The 16,057-nt window shown below is 42.5% G+C and overlaps 1 protein-coding gene across 5 annotated transcripts in view; it reads right to left on the bottom strand.

Moving 5' to 3' along the window:
- The window catches only part of ARHGAP26 (Rho GTPase activating protein 26), a 424,192-nt gene that overhangs the window by 67,616 nt on the left and 340,519 nt on the right, over positions 1-16,057 (bottom strand). For all 5 annotated transcript variants that reach the window (XM_049649399.1, XM_049649398.1, XM_049649400.1 and 2 more), the window contains one exon: positions 5,936-6,089. In XM_049649399.1, coding sequence (XP_049505356.1) covers positions 5,936-6,089 — 154 coding nt within the window. The remainder of the gene's footprint in view (positions 1-5,935; positions 6,090-16,057) is intronic.

The following is a 16,057-nucleotide window of genomic DNA, read 5'->3' as shown; positions in this document are numbered from 1 at the left end:
GGGGGGGGGGGGGGGGGGGGGGGGGGGGGGGGGGGGGGGGGGATGGGCATGCCTGGGGCTGAGGACTGGCACCAGCCAGTCTATGCTGGTGTCAGCAGTAAAACCCTGGGTTTCCTGCTTTCCATGCCCGTGTTTGAGCTATCTTTCTGATTGCCTCAGTCATTAGCTATGGGTTTTGCTTTGTCTCTTAACTTCTTAGAATCTCATTTATGAATCGTTTCTTTCAAAGAAGATTCTGAAAACTGACAGGCTAGTCTCCATGCTGCCACTCTCTACAATGAGAACCTTTACTGCCTTTCTACCTTACCCAGGCGATGCAGCCCTCTCTCAAGGAAGTTTGAGGGCTCTGAGGTCACAAACGCACGAGCCTTGTGTCATTTAACTATTGCTGAATAAACTGGTCCAAACTCAGTGGCTTAAAAAACCACGATGTATTATTTCTCATGAATCTGTGGGTTGAATGGGCAGCTTCTCTATTTGTCCTTCTTGGACTCATGTGGCTGCATTCAACTGATTGGTGGCCTAGACTTGGGCTTGACTGGGATGGCTGGGCTTCTCTCTCCAATGATCTTTCATGCTCAAGGAGGCTAGACTTGACTTTTTACATGGCAGCTGGATTCCAAGATGAGATGGGAAGCTACAAGGTCCTGTGGCCTGGGCTCGGATGTTACACACAGTATCATCTGTACCACATTCTCTTGGCCAAATCAAGGCAGAGGATGAAGGCCAGCCCAGATCCAAGGAGTCCATCTCTGAATGGGGGCTGCAAAGCTTCTTTGACCATATTTAATCTATCACAGGGATACAGCCAGAAGATAAGACAGAGTAAAGCAGGCCAGTTGTGAGGAGATAGCCCCTGTGGTGAGCATCATCTATTACCAAGTAACACATGGATTTAGCATGGTCAAATCTAACTTTTCAAAAGAAGTTGGAAATCCAGATTTAAAAAAAAATGTATTAATAGACTTAATTTTTTAGAGCAGTTTTCAGGTTCCAGAAAAACTGCTCAAAATAACTAAAGTTTCCATGAAATGTCTCCCTACTGCCTAAATTCCCCTGTAATTAACATCTCTCATTTGTGAGGTACATTTGTTGCAAGTGACAAACCCATCTGATACATTATTAGTAACTAAAGTCCATGGTTGACGTGAGGATTCACTCTGTGACCCACTGGTTTTACGGGTTTTGATAGATGCATACTGTATGATACCTACTGTTACAGTACCATGCAGAATGGTGTCACTGCCCTAAGAATGCCCGGTGTTCCAACTACCCCTCCCTCCTGCCCACTCATCTCTTTACTGACTCTATGGTTTTGTCTTTTTCACAAGGTCAGATATTTGGTATCATAAATTTTGTAGTATTTTCAGAGTGGCTTCTTTCATGACTTCACAGCTCACTTCTTTTTATCACCAAATTATACTCCATTGTCTGGATGTACCACAGTTGGTTTATACACTCACCTACTGAAGAACACCCTAGTTGCTTCCAAGTTTTGGCAATTATGAATGAAGCTGCTATAAATACTCATGGGCAGGTTTTTGTGTGAACTTCAGTTTTCAACTCATTTGAGTCAACACTGAGGAGTGTGATTGCTGGACCGTGTTGTATGAGAAATCTATGTTTAGCTTTCTAAGAAACTGCCAAATTGTCTTTCAAAGGGGGTATCTCATTTTGCATTCCCACTGGCAACGCATGAGAGTTCCTCTTGCTCCACATCCTAATAGCATTTGGTGGTGTCACTGTTTTAGATTTTAGGCATTCTAACAGGTGTACAGAGAGAGCTCATTGTGTTAATTTGCGATTCCCTAATGACCTAAGATGTTGAGCATCTTTTCATATGCTTATTTACCTCTAAATGTTTTCCTTAGTGAGGTGCCCATCCAGATCTTTTGCCCAGTTTTTAATTGGGCCGTTTGCTGAATTATTACTGAACTTTAAGATTTCTTTGTATATATTTTGCACACCGATCCTTTATCAGGGATGTGTGTTGCAAATATTTTCTCCTATTTTGGGTTTGGCTTTTCTTTTTCTTAATAGTATCTTTCATACAGCATAGGTGTTTAACCTAAATGAAGTCCAACTTACCAATTTTTCCTTTCATGGATTATGTTCCTAGTCATTGCCAAACCCAAGGTCACCTAGATGTTCTCTGAGGTCATCTTCTAGAGATTTCATAGTTTTGCATTTTACGTTTCAGTCTATGATCCATTTTGAGTTAATTTTTTGAAAGGTATCAAGTCTGTATCTCTATCTACTTACCTACCTACCTACCTACCTATCTATCTACCTATTTTGCATGTGGATGTCTAGTTGTTCCAGCACGACAAGTTGGTTTGATCTCAAGGTCATGAGTTCAAGCCCCATGTTGGGTATAGAGATTGCTTAAGTATAAACAAACAAACAAACAAACAAACAAATAAATAAATAAACGTTGGCTTAGTAGGTGTTGTTTTTGTTTTGTTTTTTGGTGGGAGTGGTAGGGGAGAAAGGAAGCTCCCTTTCTCCCAGCATGCAGGTCTGTAGGCTGTTTTTCTCCACTGTGGATCATCTTTGCCTCCCTCATTCCCCCTTATCTGCAATGACCTTCATCCATCCATTTTGATCTATAAAGTCTTAGCTAACGCCAACCTCACATTTCATCTAGCCACCCTTTCCGATATTCTCACTGGTGCACGTACTCAACATAATCAGTTTAAAGTTGGTGAGCTCTGGGGGCTCCTGGGTGGCTCAGTAGGTTAAGCATTCGACTTTGGCTTAGATAACGATCTCACAGTTCATGGGTTCAAGCCCTACATCAGGCTCTCTGCTGACAACTCAGAGCCTGGAGCCTGCTTTGGATTCTGTGTCTCTCTCTTTCTCTGCCCCTCCCCTACTCCTACTCTGTCTCTATCTCTCAAAAATAAATACATGTTAAAAAAAAAAGTTGGTAAACTCTAAAAGCACTTATGCACTATAAATCCCACTTAGCACTGCCATATACCATTGTCCTCCCTCCTCAGACACACTTTATAAACTCTTGGGAAGGCCAGAAATCCTCTTTTTCTCTTTTACCCCTGGTAGCTTAGCATAGGTCTGGCCACACAATAGGTCAGCAATAGTTGCTGACAATTTTAGACTGGACTTTGGTCCTGACTTAGGTGTCTTCTGATCTTCAGGAGAGATGGGTACATTTAGGAGGTCTGCCAAAGATGCAAACACTGCAGCCTTGCCCTGGCATGGCTCGAATGGCGCATCTCTAATTTTGATGCCTGATTTAGCATTATGCCCACACAAACAAGAGGGCCCTGATCTCCTTGGAGAATTAGGAAAGTTTTACCAATGAGACAGCAAAATGTGGTCCCTAAAGTACCAAAGGATGCTGAGTCACAAAGCATGTTCCTTTCATTATGACTATTACACGGTCATAATGACCGTTCCAGTCATTATGAAAACAATGAAAAGCAAATATATGAAATAAAAAGGAGAACAGACAGCTTCTGGTGACTGGTTCCCCACCTTATGCCTAATTAATATTCAAACTAATGGTAATCCCCCACCCCCTGACTTTGTTTTCTGTTTTCATCTGCATCATTAAGTGTTCCCATTCAAGGATCTCTGTGTACTTTAAAGTGAACAATGATGGAGGGAATGGACCCTTTCATTCCCCAGGGTCTCCGTTGGTTGTGACTGAGCCCAATCACCATGGCATACCGTGCTGACAGGCTTCTCAGAATTAGTTTTCTGAGGCAAAGTATTGTGGCTTCTGTTGCCAGGATCACCTAGTTTCTGTCCATAGTCCACCCAAGCAAATCACAGGCAGGAAAAATGAAGGCGGCACAGACTTGGAAATGGCATCTCACTGCCTTGGGTTTCAGAAACGGTCAGTGAACCTGCTGTAGAGCTTACAGGGCCTTTCGTGTGGCCCCTGTTCAGGGCCGTGGCAAACTCTGGTGTCAGTGCCACTATCAATACTGCTTCTACTTCAGGAACAGCCTTGAGCTCAAGACTTACTGATATCAGGAAGGTGTTCACTAGAAGCCTAGAAGGAGAGCAGTCTTGTTGGAAACCTCCACACTCCTACATCCAACTTTCCTTGAAAGTCAAACAAAGTCCAATTGTTCCTGGCATCACCCTTCCTTCCCTGGGAAAGCCCCCAAATTCTGCAGCAGGCAGGGAACGGTCACTATGGATGGTGTGAAGCAGGCAGAGTGACCCCCAGTGTTTTATGTGGAACAAATCACATCTAGACAACTGAAAAATAAAAATCCAAAGTTCCTTGCTCCAGGACCTATTTAAAAAAACACTGTCCCATTTATTGCTTCGCTGCCAAAGCAGTCCCTTCGGACATACTGTACTCAGTGGTGACTCAGGGGGCTCCCAGCTACTTAAAACAAAGATTAAAGACCACTAATTGGTTCTGCCGGCTACCATCAGGGGACGGTAAGCAACCTGGGCTAGAAATTCAACCTCGCTCATGCTGACCAACCAATCACATCAGTTACCGACAGGTACAGAAGTCTGGACAAAATGGGGAGAGGGGAAGAGAGAGGAAGAAGAAACCAGAATGTCCTTCAAGTCTACGAAAGCAGATAGAGGAGTGCTTGACAGAGCCAGACGGCAAGACACAGAGCCTCCACAGGCAAGCACGGCCGTGGAGAAGCAGAAGAGACTCACCACCCATAATCTGAACAAGTTAAATTATTTTGAGCTCTTGAGGCACTGGTATACTTCTTGGTGAATAACCGTATTTCCCACCAGGTAACAGGGAAGTAATTCCATTTCCTGAACATCGAGGTAGAATTTAAAGCTGCCGACAACTGAAAACAGACCATTATTTTCCCAGTGTATGATTTCATCTGATGCTACTGTTTCATCTGCAGTGTAAGCACCCCTTAAGTCCACTTTAGAGTCCTTTCCCCAGCCCCACCCCCCAAGCCTTAATATCCCTTACTCTCCTCCAAGGCAAAAACTGTTGGACCCATTTTGCAGCTCTACAAACCGTGAATATCTTAGAGACACAGAATGGCAGGGTGTGAGGATGCAACCAAGGCACGGAGAGGGGTAGGAGAAGGTTCTCGTATCCTGGTGACTCGCTAAGTGCAGTGACTGCTCTGAAGGCAATCTGTGGCTGAACCTCAAACTATTTTTACTAGAGAAAGGCAAGGTCAGCTCCGTTTTTCCCGAGTCTTATTCAACTGTAGCCTGATGGTCCAGCTGTGCTGGTCATGGTCTCACATACTTTCTGCAAAGGCTCCGGTTGACAGGATTTATGCGTTGGTCTGAAGAAGCATGCTAGGCAATGTGGGAGGAAACCGCAAGACAGTGGATCTACTTCCCGAGGAGGACTGGACAAGCAGCCCCCAAACTGCCTGTTCTGGGCTATGGGTGCTTACCACCCAAAGGTGAAGTAACAAAGATTCTTCTCTTTTCTAGCCTCTGATATGTGATCACAGTCATGCTAAGGTTTGAGGATCTGGAAACTCAAAGGGCTACTGGACAGCTCTTCTTTCTAGGAGACACAGAGGTAGCACTGGACATACTCCACATCATCAGGGAGAAGGGAAACCAAGACAACATAAATGAGAGAAGCAGACTTGGCTACTGATCTTCTGAGTTACTACAGTGCCTGGATGTTTTGTAAAACTAAAAGAAATCGCTTTTCATGCCCAGCAGCCAGCACAGTCAGTAGCCATCACCAAAGCCACCTCAGCAGGATGGTAAATCAAAGGTCACCAAGGCCAAGAAGCGGTATGTTAAGAATAATGATTCCCCTCTGAGATGATGATGCTTAAAAAAATCCACAACAAACTAGCCAAGCTCCACACTTAGGAAGAAGGTTAAAATCATGTTCACGGGACAATGCTCAGAGTCAGATGGGGCCAGAAGGCCAATTCCAGGTGGAATAGCTCAGCAAGGGCCTACGGTGCGGCAGGCAGCCGGACATCATACTTACAGCGAGTTGGGCCGGGTGGGTTTGAGCACATCGAGATCCGGGTCACTGGAGTTCATGTTGGGCTGTAAGCTGCTGTTGGAATTAAGGATGCTGTTTGCATTTGATGAGACGACAGATTCTAAACTGGAGTTGATGATGCTGTTTCTTTGTTCCTCTGTGGGAAAAAAAAGGCCAGGAGCCCCACATTACTATTATTTCATAGGGATATTTTGTTCCTACATACATACAAAAACTTAGCAATCATGAGAATGGATTGAGATCTCAACAAAACTAAGAAAAAGACATAGGAAAGGGTAGGAATTACAGGCAGAAAAGGAATAGGAAAGGAAACAGGAAAACACATGAGTTTCAACTTTGGAGCAACCCCCCCCCCCCGCACCCCCCCTCCAAACCTGACAACACAGACCAGCCATTTTCCTCGGGGTCCTACCACTGCACCATAAATTGTGTGTCTTCATTTGACTGGCAGATGGGCAGAACAGAGCAGCCTTCACAGCCCCTTGCATTCAAACAGATCCCCTTGGTTTCTGTGCTACTCACCTTTTATTCTAAAACTCTTGCCCCCAGCCTGGTCTTAATTGCTAGGGCCACGTCCTACCTCCAATTCTACAGCACCTCACTATAAAATATCTTCGCCTTGGCCATCAACTTTCTTATGACCCTGCAATGTAAATTCCTGACCACGCCAAAGACAGACCTTTCTGGGTTGCCTCCAGCTCCATGTATTTGATGTCTAGCTTCAAGTTAGTTCTTTGATTAACAGATCTATAAGGGCTACAGAATAGTCTGCATATAAAACACCAAGTACACAGTCCACATAGTTATATTTGGGCTTAGAGAGTATTACTAAGCTGGTAAGGAAGAAACCAGAGTTCTCTTGAAGCCTCCACTCCTGACTGGTTGAGTGGCCTCAGGCAATTTTCACTCTGTTTCTTGGTTAACTCATCTATCAAATGGGGAGAGGGACTGCTGCTTTGCACAGCTTGAGGAGTTCATGAGGATCAAGTGGGATCATATGCAAGAATGCATTTTGTAAGCTTCGGAACACTATTCAAAGAAAATAACGTTCTTTTTCTTCCCATCCTTAAAAGCTTGGAATCATGTGATGAAGATAAAATTGGGGGGACGATTTAGCTAAATGGTACAGACACCACTGCTGTAGCAAAAATATTAGTGACTTGGAAGGTCGTTCTTGTCCCACAGTCAATACAGATACACCATAATGAAATCAGTTGCCATTGCAGACAATCAACTCACTTATCAGGAAATAGTATATCTGGGTTAATGCACACTGGACCTTTGAAACAAGCCAGAGGTATACCATGTCCCTAAGAAGACAGACTGGACTCATTGACATGGTAGTTTAGAGGGTGACATTTGAACTCAGGTCTCTTTAGGCAATAAAGAGAGTGATGTGATAAAAAATATTTTTCCATTTGCACTAGTCATGTGCATAAAAATGTATTATGCTTATGAGATGATGTTAGAGTAATTTTCACATGTAATACACAAACATACACACACACACACAACTGAAGCCCCTAATACCTTGGCAAATTGCCAATGCCATGTTTAAAACCCTATAGAAGAGGGACACCTAGGTGGCTCAGTTGGTTAAGTGACCGACTCTTGATTTCGGTTCAGGTCATGATCTCATGGTTTGTGAGATCAAGTCTTGCACTGGGCTCTGTGCTAACAGGGCAGAGCCTGCTTGGGATTATCTCTCTCTCTGGCCCTCCACTGCTCACACTCTCTTTCTCTCTCTCAAAATAAATAAACTTAAAAAAACCCTCACAAAACCCTATAGAAGAATCAAAAACCACAAAACCCTGTAAGAGTAAAAACCCGTTAAGAGTCAAAAAATCCGGTGAGGCTTTTGGGACATTTCTGAACTCTAAGTACATCTCAAAAACAGGGAGATTATTAACCTGATTCCTGAGATTTAGAACTATTCCTGTTTCAAGAGCTTCAATTCCAACAGAAACAACAACAAATAAAGAGAAACTGAAAGAGTTACAATGAGCCAAGATGCAGGAAAACTACCAGGGCCTTTAAATGGGAACTTGCTATCAGGAAGAAAAACAACTCTAAAATTACATATAGAGGATCACTGAGAAAATGGATATGCCACTTGCCAGTATGAATCACCTAAGTGAAACTTTCCTTTGACCAAAATACTCTTATACAGATTTCTGAAAGACTGTGAGAAGCCCAAGACCACCATATAGAAAAGGGGACTAGAGATGATACCTTTCTGGGGTTCAATGGAGTCAATCTCTGCTTCAGAGGGAAGGAGAGATGAATAGTTTTATTAACTCTAGCTTGAGGACAAGTTTGCATGATGTAATTCTCTGCATTTTCAGGAAATAGAAGAGTATTACCATAGTTGATCTCTCTCCTGTGATTATATTTAGTTGCCCATAAGAGGGCTATGATTCTATAAATTAAAAAGAATGCCTTTCTAAAAATACATTTGTTTTTCTAAAATATTTTTGGGACTTTTTTTCTCCTGCTTACTATCCATTAGGAAAAGAAAGTATCTGAGATAGAATCTTCTTCAATTTTCTTCTATTCAATGAATGTTTATTAAGTACTTACCGAGTATTGGCAATGACTGGCATTGACAGTGAACCTCTACACTAACTGTCAGGTATTTAAGTCAGGTGCATATTAGAGTATTTATTAACTTGCACTTATTCACGTGTTTGTATGTCTACCTTACTTGATAGACTGTAAGCACCTTAAGATTAAACAAACACTGGACAGATAAAACTCTGAAATCACAACTGAAAAAAAAATTAGATAAAGATCTTTGCATCACCCAGGATACACGCAATGAATCACGGGAACCTACCCCCAAAACCAAGAGCACACTGTATACACTGTATGTTAGCCAACTTGACAAGAAGTTATATTTAAAAAAAAAAAGATGCTTTGCTTTATCAAACATTTTATCAGAATCCTAACACTCATTTAAGAATCTCATTCTACAAATGGGACTTAGGTAAAATTTTTGGCTTTTTCAACGAGTGAAGCAAGAAGACTGCTACATATGGAAACTGACATGTGTCTGAAATGAACCCACGTGGGAATGAGGACAGGGATGGACAGTGAGAGCCCGACCCTGCCTGGACTTGAAAGCCAAGAGAATTAAATGAGTGGCTAACCCCAAATTGAAATTGAGGATTTCCAGTATTTCATTCAGTGGAGGTCGTTAGAATTCTTTTTTAGAAAATAAATCCTTTTGGAGATTCTATTTCAACTTACATTAGGTATCTCAAGCCTTACAAATATGGCATAACCTATAACAAAATGACAACAAAGGCAAAACATCAAGGAAATGAGTCCTTTGTCCAACAAGAAGACACAAAAATTTTAATCATAAAACTTCATAGTTCTGCAGTCAAGATAGCTAAATACACATATCAAAAGTCGGACTGTTTGTTACTGGTAAGCCTCGATGGGGCCCATGGTAAGGAAATCTGGAAACCTGGCACTCTTTGACCACAAAACCACTACCGTTTTATTGGACATGAGACCTCAAATAGTGAGAATGAGAGCTTCTAGGTATAGGCAGACTTCTGAGCTGAAACACTGACAGAAGTTTCACCGAGGGTGAGCAGGACAGTCAAAGTTAGTCCAGCAAAGAGGTGGAGAGTAAAATCAACAGCCAATCAAATGTTTTAATGGTTATGGCAAATTATACCAAGACATATTCTAAAACATTTGGTATGAATTAAAAAATAAAGAGAACATGGTTCAGTAATGTCACTCCCAACAGGGGGATCTTTGTCAGGTGGGCAAATGAGTACTTGCCCTAATAGAAAAACATAATGAGAACAGGCAGCCGAAAACACAATTTTTTAAAATGAAATTAACCAAATTGTTCAAATATCAGAGCTGGACCTGTCTGAGACACTGATGATTCAGGCCAGTTCCGGCATCGTCATCAGAAGGTCTAAGAAGGATTGATGACAATTACATTGCTGAAGGAAAGGAAATTACAGGCTAGTGGATTGAAAAAGAAAAACAACAACAGTTATGAGTCAAATCAACAGGATCAGAGAGAACCACTTAAATGACCAAAAGAAAAAGAATGCCCACAACTCAGGAGTATTCCTAAACTGCTTGAAGTCCATGGGGATGCTTGCTTTCTTTAAACATGTTTGTCAACAAGAATCTCTCTTCATTTTAGTCACAGAAAACAAGGGCTTGGAGCAAAGAAATGATAAAATAAATCCCCAAACAACTGTAAACACGTGTGGGTGAGCACTGGATGTTTTTATGAACATATGTTCTACGAAGGGTGATAAACCAGATGTGGTCTTGGGGCTTAGAAATTCAAACCACTCAGGGCAGGGGCATGCATGCGTGCCCACAAAGAACCCCTCCAGGGTCTGTTCCAGTGATCTGTGAGGTGAGCATCAGTCACACATTCCTGGCACCTGGCCCATGCATAATGTACGCTAAAGCTCCTTGAGTGGTTACAGGGCAAATAATAAATGTACGGTGACCAAAAGCCATCAAAGCGTATTCTGCTAGCACAGAAAGAGGCAGTTCTGTGCAACTGAATTTTCAGGTGCTTCAGACAGGCACCACTAATGTCCTTGAAACCAAAGTAATGGTTATAGTGGGCAGAGTCTATGTTTTTTGTACAAATCAGGAGTGGAAAAATAGGACTATGCAACCAAATCACTGCAACTAAAAAAAGAAAGCCACAGAATAATTTTGGTGATATTGTACTTGTTCTGGGAGTTGCCATGGAAATCTGGGAGCTAAGCAACCTCACTTTCCATATTTACCAAGTGACTCCTGCTCACTCTAATGACACTCCCTCCCCACCCCCACCCCCCACACAAAAGGCAGGGTCTGTGTTTATCACGGAACCCAGAGACAAGGCCAGGAATGCACACGCAGCACCAAACCGAATTCACATGTCTTGGCAAGCATCGACACTCCAGCCCACTGAATACACAGAGTGGGAAGATAAATAGGAAACACAGACTTGCAACGTCACTCCGGGGGAGGTTTCCCACCAGGCGTGGATGTCTGTCAGAATATGGGCTAACATCACCTTTCCATGATGTCTGAGACCTAGATGTCAAAAGACGGGAGAGAAAAGTTCTTTAAGAGCATCTCATGATGCCCAGAGCCCAAAGGAGGGAACACGCTGTATACACGATCAAACAAGGAGGAAAGGGAGTTACCAGACTGACGGGAGTTCTGCAAAGACACAGACTTGAGACAAAAAATACTAAGACAAAAGCAATATACCCAGAGGCTTTCCCTTGCTGTGGCAGGGAGAGAGGTGTACTTTCTCCTGCTTATTAAAGTTTTGCAATGAAGTCTGCAATGTATCATCTTGACAAGATAGGATGATAACAGTATGGCAGCTTAATGAATTTTGCAATAAAAAATGATGAGTGCACAGTAATTTCTGAGTTTTTCATCTCTGGGAAACACCCAAGTACATGAGAAGCTTAGAATCAGACTTTCTGAAGCAATTTTTTTTCCCTTGTAGTTTTTCTTCCTGGTAACAGTGGCGTGCCAAGCCACACTAAAGTCTGAGGTGGTATGATTTCATGTTGACCCAGTGTCAGTCCCTATGATAAAAATAATCTGAAAAAGCAGTCTGAGCAATGTGTTTGGGCACATAACATTTTGGGCAATGTTTCAAAAAACAGCCCTAAAAAGCAGTTTTGGCAGTGAGGGACTAAATAGCGTATTGATAAGTACAAAATGTGGTCGATCTGTTGTTCTGACCATAGGACATAGTACATGCTATTACAACTTTTGGCAGGTTGTCCTCAGCAAAAACTACCAATTTTGGTCCTATGTAGAGTGACTGACTTATTTCCTAGTCATGGCGCTCATAATAACCCTTTTATCTGCAAAAGGAAAAAATGCCAATAAAACTGGATTTCACGAGAGAATGGGGGAATCACTGCAGCTGGCCCAGGATTGAAATGATTCACAGGAAAGAGGCTTGCAGGCACATGGGGAAGCCCACCCCCGAAACACCACCATTTCCAAAACCACAATGTAGGAACGAACGTCTACATACGGCTGAACCGGGGGTTGAAGGATCAGAGTTAAACACATAATCTACGTACAACAAAGCCTTTTTTTTTTCCCCCTAGCTGAGCACTTGCTTTGGAGTAGGGACATTCTTCATTTAATCTCTGGTTCCCTGATAAGTGAGGGAATCCACTACAGAATGCTTATATTATTAATGTTTAGCAAACAGAAAATGATATATTTATTTTTATACCATGACTCGTTGAAAAATGGGCTTGGGATAGTAAAGAAATGTGTGAATAGGTAGTTTGTTTTTAATGATGTAAAAATTAGTCAATACATAATAAAGATGCATTCCTCTCCAACTTCTAAAGTACAGAAAAGCATACAAATATTCCATACTTATTTTGGTATGTCAATGTCCAAATTTTCTATACATAGAAACATATGCATATATGCTTCTAACAAAATAGTATAACATCGTAACTATGGATGAGTTACTTGCTTTGTTCACTTAGTGATAAAGCCAGAGATAGAAGCCTGTAACATGCTGTTTTTCATTTCATGATCTACTTTGAGCTTTTTGCTTGCCATTAGCTTTCCAGGGCATCATTGTTTTAAATGGCCACATCAACTATGTGGTTTTCAGTCACACGTGGTCATCATGCATAATGAAGCCAAGAGCCACGTTACACCTTACAGTCTGTGTGACAGTAGGAATCCATGTGGATAAACACGTCACCTGCCAATACAAACACGTGTGGCCAGAGCACCCAGGATCTGCAGAGGCAACCTGAGAAAATGCACAAGCCGCAGCTTTGAGTGCTGGGAGAAAGACATTATGCGATAAGCCTTTGAATACTATGAATTCCCAGTTATTTTTCAACCAGGAAGACACAAATGAGAAGTATATGAGCTGAATTCTTAACCTCTCACTGGGTCTGTCTGGGAAAGGGTCCAAAATGAATTATATTAGCTAAGAGAATTAATGAGAGCTATAATTCCAGCAGCATGTTAGGGTGATCCGTGTAAAACAAAGCCCAAGAATCTATTCCCACTCCCCAGACCCACCCATGCTACACAACTCATCCTAGCTGCTGATATATGTGAATTCAAGCACCAGAATAGCTCTCTCTGGGGCCAGGGTGACTCTGCATTACTCTCACATAGGGGCCTCTCCTTTGGAATCTGCAAGATCCACAGAGGGAGTATTTCCTCAGTCAAATGTAACGTAAAACTATAGTCTGATGATAATCATCACAATTGTAACTAACATTTATTAGGTGCTTACTATGTTCTAGGCCCAGTGTCAAGTACTTTACATGCACCTGCACTGGTTCACTTAATCATGGTAACTGCCCTCCAAGGAAGCTGTTATTAGTGATCGATTTTGCAGATGAGCAAATGGAGGTTCAGAAAGGGAAACTAATGCACTCTAGGTCTCAGAGCTGCGAGGTCACAGGGATGGCCTGAAACAATGCAGTGTGACTGGAGAACCCCTGCTTTCAACCACCACACCAGGCTGTCACAAACCTCAACAGAGAGTCGAAGAGATGCGCTAGGAGGGACAGAAATGAGCAGCCTTGACTGTCCCTCCTTCCCCGAGGTGTGTGCCTCTCTCACTTCAGCTGGCATCAGCATCACCAGAGTGCTTTAAAAAATACCAATGCCTGGGCTCTAGTCAAGATCTCCTGATTCAGAACGTACCTGGGAGGAGACCAGGCATCCGTATTTTTAACAAGCTCCTTACACAAGTCCAATGGACACCAAGTCTAAGAACCACTGTTCCAAGAAACAGGTTTCAACACCTTGGTGTAAGCACTAAAAATCTGAGACAAAAATCAGTGATAAATGTCACCTCGTAATCTCTTGGAAGAACTTTAAAAGGGACTAGAGCTGGTTGCTGGTTCCCTCTAATCCTTCTGGCTCCACCTTCTACACTTGTCCAGCAAAAGTACAGCTTCTATGTCAGTACCTTTCACCTGGAGATAGCACTCTGATTTCTGCTGGAGGATGTTATCCATGGGGCACTTACAGATTAAACAGTCATCTCCTTTGATATCATTCATTTGCCAGCACAGTTGTGAAAACCTTGATGCATGTGTTCTGTGATCGCAAATCATAGTGACTACCTTGGCCCAGCAAATGAAAGGTCCTGCTGAACACATCCTGCTCTCTGCATAGTTGGTACAAGATCTAGAGGGGCTGTTGCCTGCTGGTATGCATATTGAGGAATCCATTTAAGATGGTCCAAGTTCCCCCATGGCACCGCTAGATGCTAGGACAGATGGCTTTTACTGCTTCTGTAATTCAGTCTAGAAACTTTCACTTCCGTGGCTGAAGAACTGACAGAGGCACCCTTTTGGAGACAACCTGGCATGGGGAAGGGACATCACCTGGGTACAAATTCCTCCTCAGTGCTTTACCAACTGTGTGACTACTTAAACTCTGGAGCGTCAGTTTACTTGTCTGTGAAGTGTGGATAGGGGGGACCTGCCTCACTGGGTGACGGTCAGTTGTGAGAAGGAAGTAAGATACTGATGCACTTAGCAGGCTGTCTGGCATGTTGGGTGAGGCATAATAATTTTAACTTTGATTGTTGTTGTTACTGAATGAGGTTCAGATCCAACTTGGTCTCAAGGTTCTTCATCAAATGCATTGTTTATCCTTCCACACCAGCCTTCCACTCCCACCCCACCCCCAGCTCTGTACAGGCAGCTCTCTCCCTTAAGGGAAATGTAGACTCCAGGTTCATAAGCAGAACTGGAAATACTTCCCCTTAGAATTAAGGGGTTTGCAGGCTAGGTCACAAAAGCACACAGAACCACATCTCTTTAAGAACAATCCCTCAAGTTGAAACCAGAAGGCAGAATCATCACTGGCTAATAGTGTAGCTCTGAGGTCTCAACAACTGGATTCAAACCTATTTTGTTGCTGTGTGATCCCGAGTACATTATTTAATATAAGTTTTGTCTTCCTCCATTGTCCCAAACAGGGACAGTACCTGTGTAATGTTAGAGATTAAGTGAGGTGTTGCTATGCACAGGGCTTCGCATGAGAAACCACTTGATAAATTAAAGAGCCATATAGGTATGTGTGTGTTTGTGTGTGTGTGTGTGTGTATGTGTGTATATATACATTATATATATATATATACATTATATATATATATATACATTATATATATATATATATATATATATATATATTAAACATACATTAACGAAAAATCTGATTTCTGTGGGAGAATGTTTTGGAAGTTCAATTTGGGAACATATCTTTCCACAATCCTCAGTCCGAGAGACAAGAGCTACCCTCTGCTACTTATAGAAAGACTATTCCCTGTTACCTGTGCAGAGCATCACAGCCACCCTTCTGTCCTCTGTGCGAGACTATGACTCATTTCCTTTAGCATCTTACTCGGAATTCTACCTTTCAGGAAGCATTCCTTGACCACCTACATACAACTTGGATTTCTGGTCCCTCTTCACTAACAATATTCAGTGGCTTGTATTTGTTGCTATGTTTCTAAATCCTGTATTTCCCCATCAATTCCTTTTCTTCTTTTCTGCAAAGTTTTTTTTAAAATTTTTGTTTATTTTTTGGGAGAGGGAGAGAAAATGGGGAAGGGGCAGGGAGAGAGGGAGAGAGGGAGAGAGGGAGAGAGAGAGAGAGAGAGGGGCAGGGAATTTGAAGCAGGCTCGGCACTGTCAGTGCAGAGCCCGATGTGGGGATTGAACCCATGAACCCTGAGATCATGACCTGAGCTGAAGTCGGACGCTCAACTTACTGACCACCCAGGTGCCCTTCCACAAAGTTTTGTCTCAGAGACTGTTCCCATTTCATTCCTAGTCCCACTTCCACCACACATTGATTGTCTACGAGGAGTCGTGTGCTGCCTTGGAACTGACCAAAGTCGCTACCCAACAGAGAGCAGGAGAAAGCATCCAACTCCTTATTCTGGGAAGAGAACACGGTTATCGTAAAGAGATCTCTACCTTTAGGGAAAGGGAAAATGCTGTTGGGAGAAGATTCCACTAATACCCATAAGATTAAAGCTGAAGAATCTTATGGAGGTGCGTGGGACACAACTGCTCTATTTCC

Source organism: Panthera uncia, assembly GCF_023721935.1.
Source record: "Panthera uncia isolate 11264 chromosome A1 unlocalized genomic scaffold, Puncia_PCG_1.0 HiC_scaffold_17, whole genome shotgun sequence".
NCBI lineage: Eukaryota > Metazoa > Chordata > Mammalia > Carnivora > Felidae > Panthera > Panthera uncia.
This window is presented reverse-complemented; position numbering and strand designations above follow the sequence as displayed.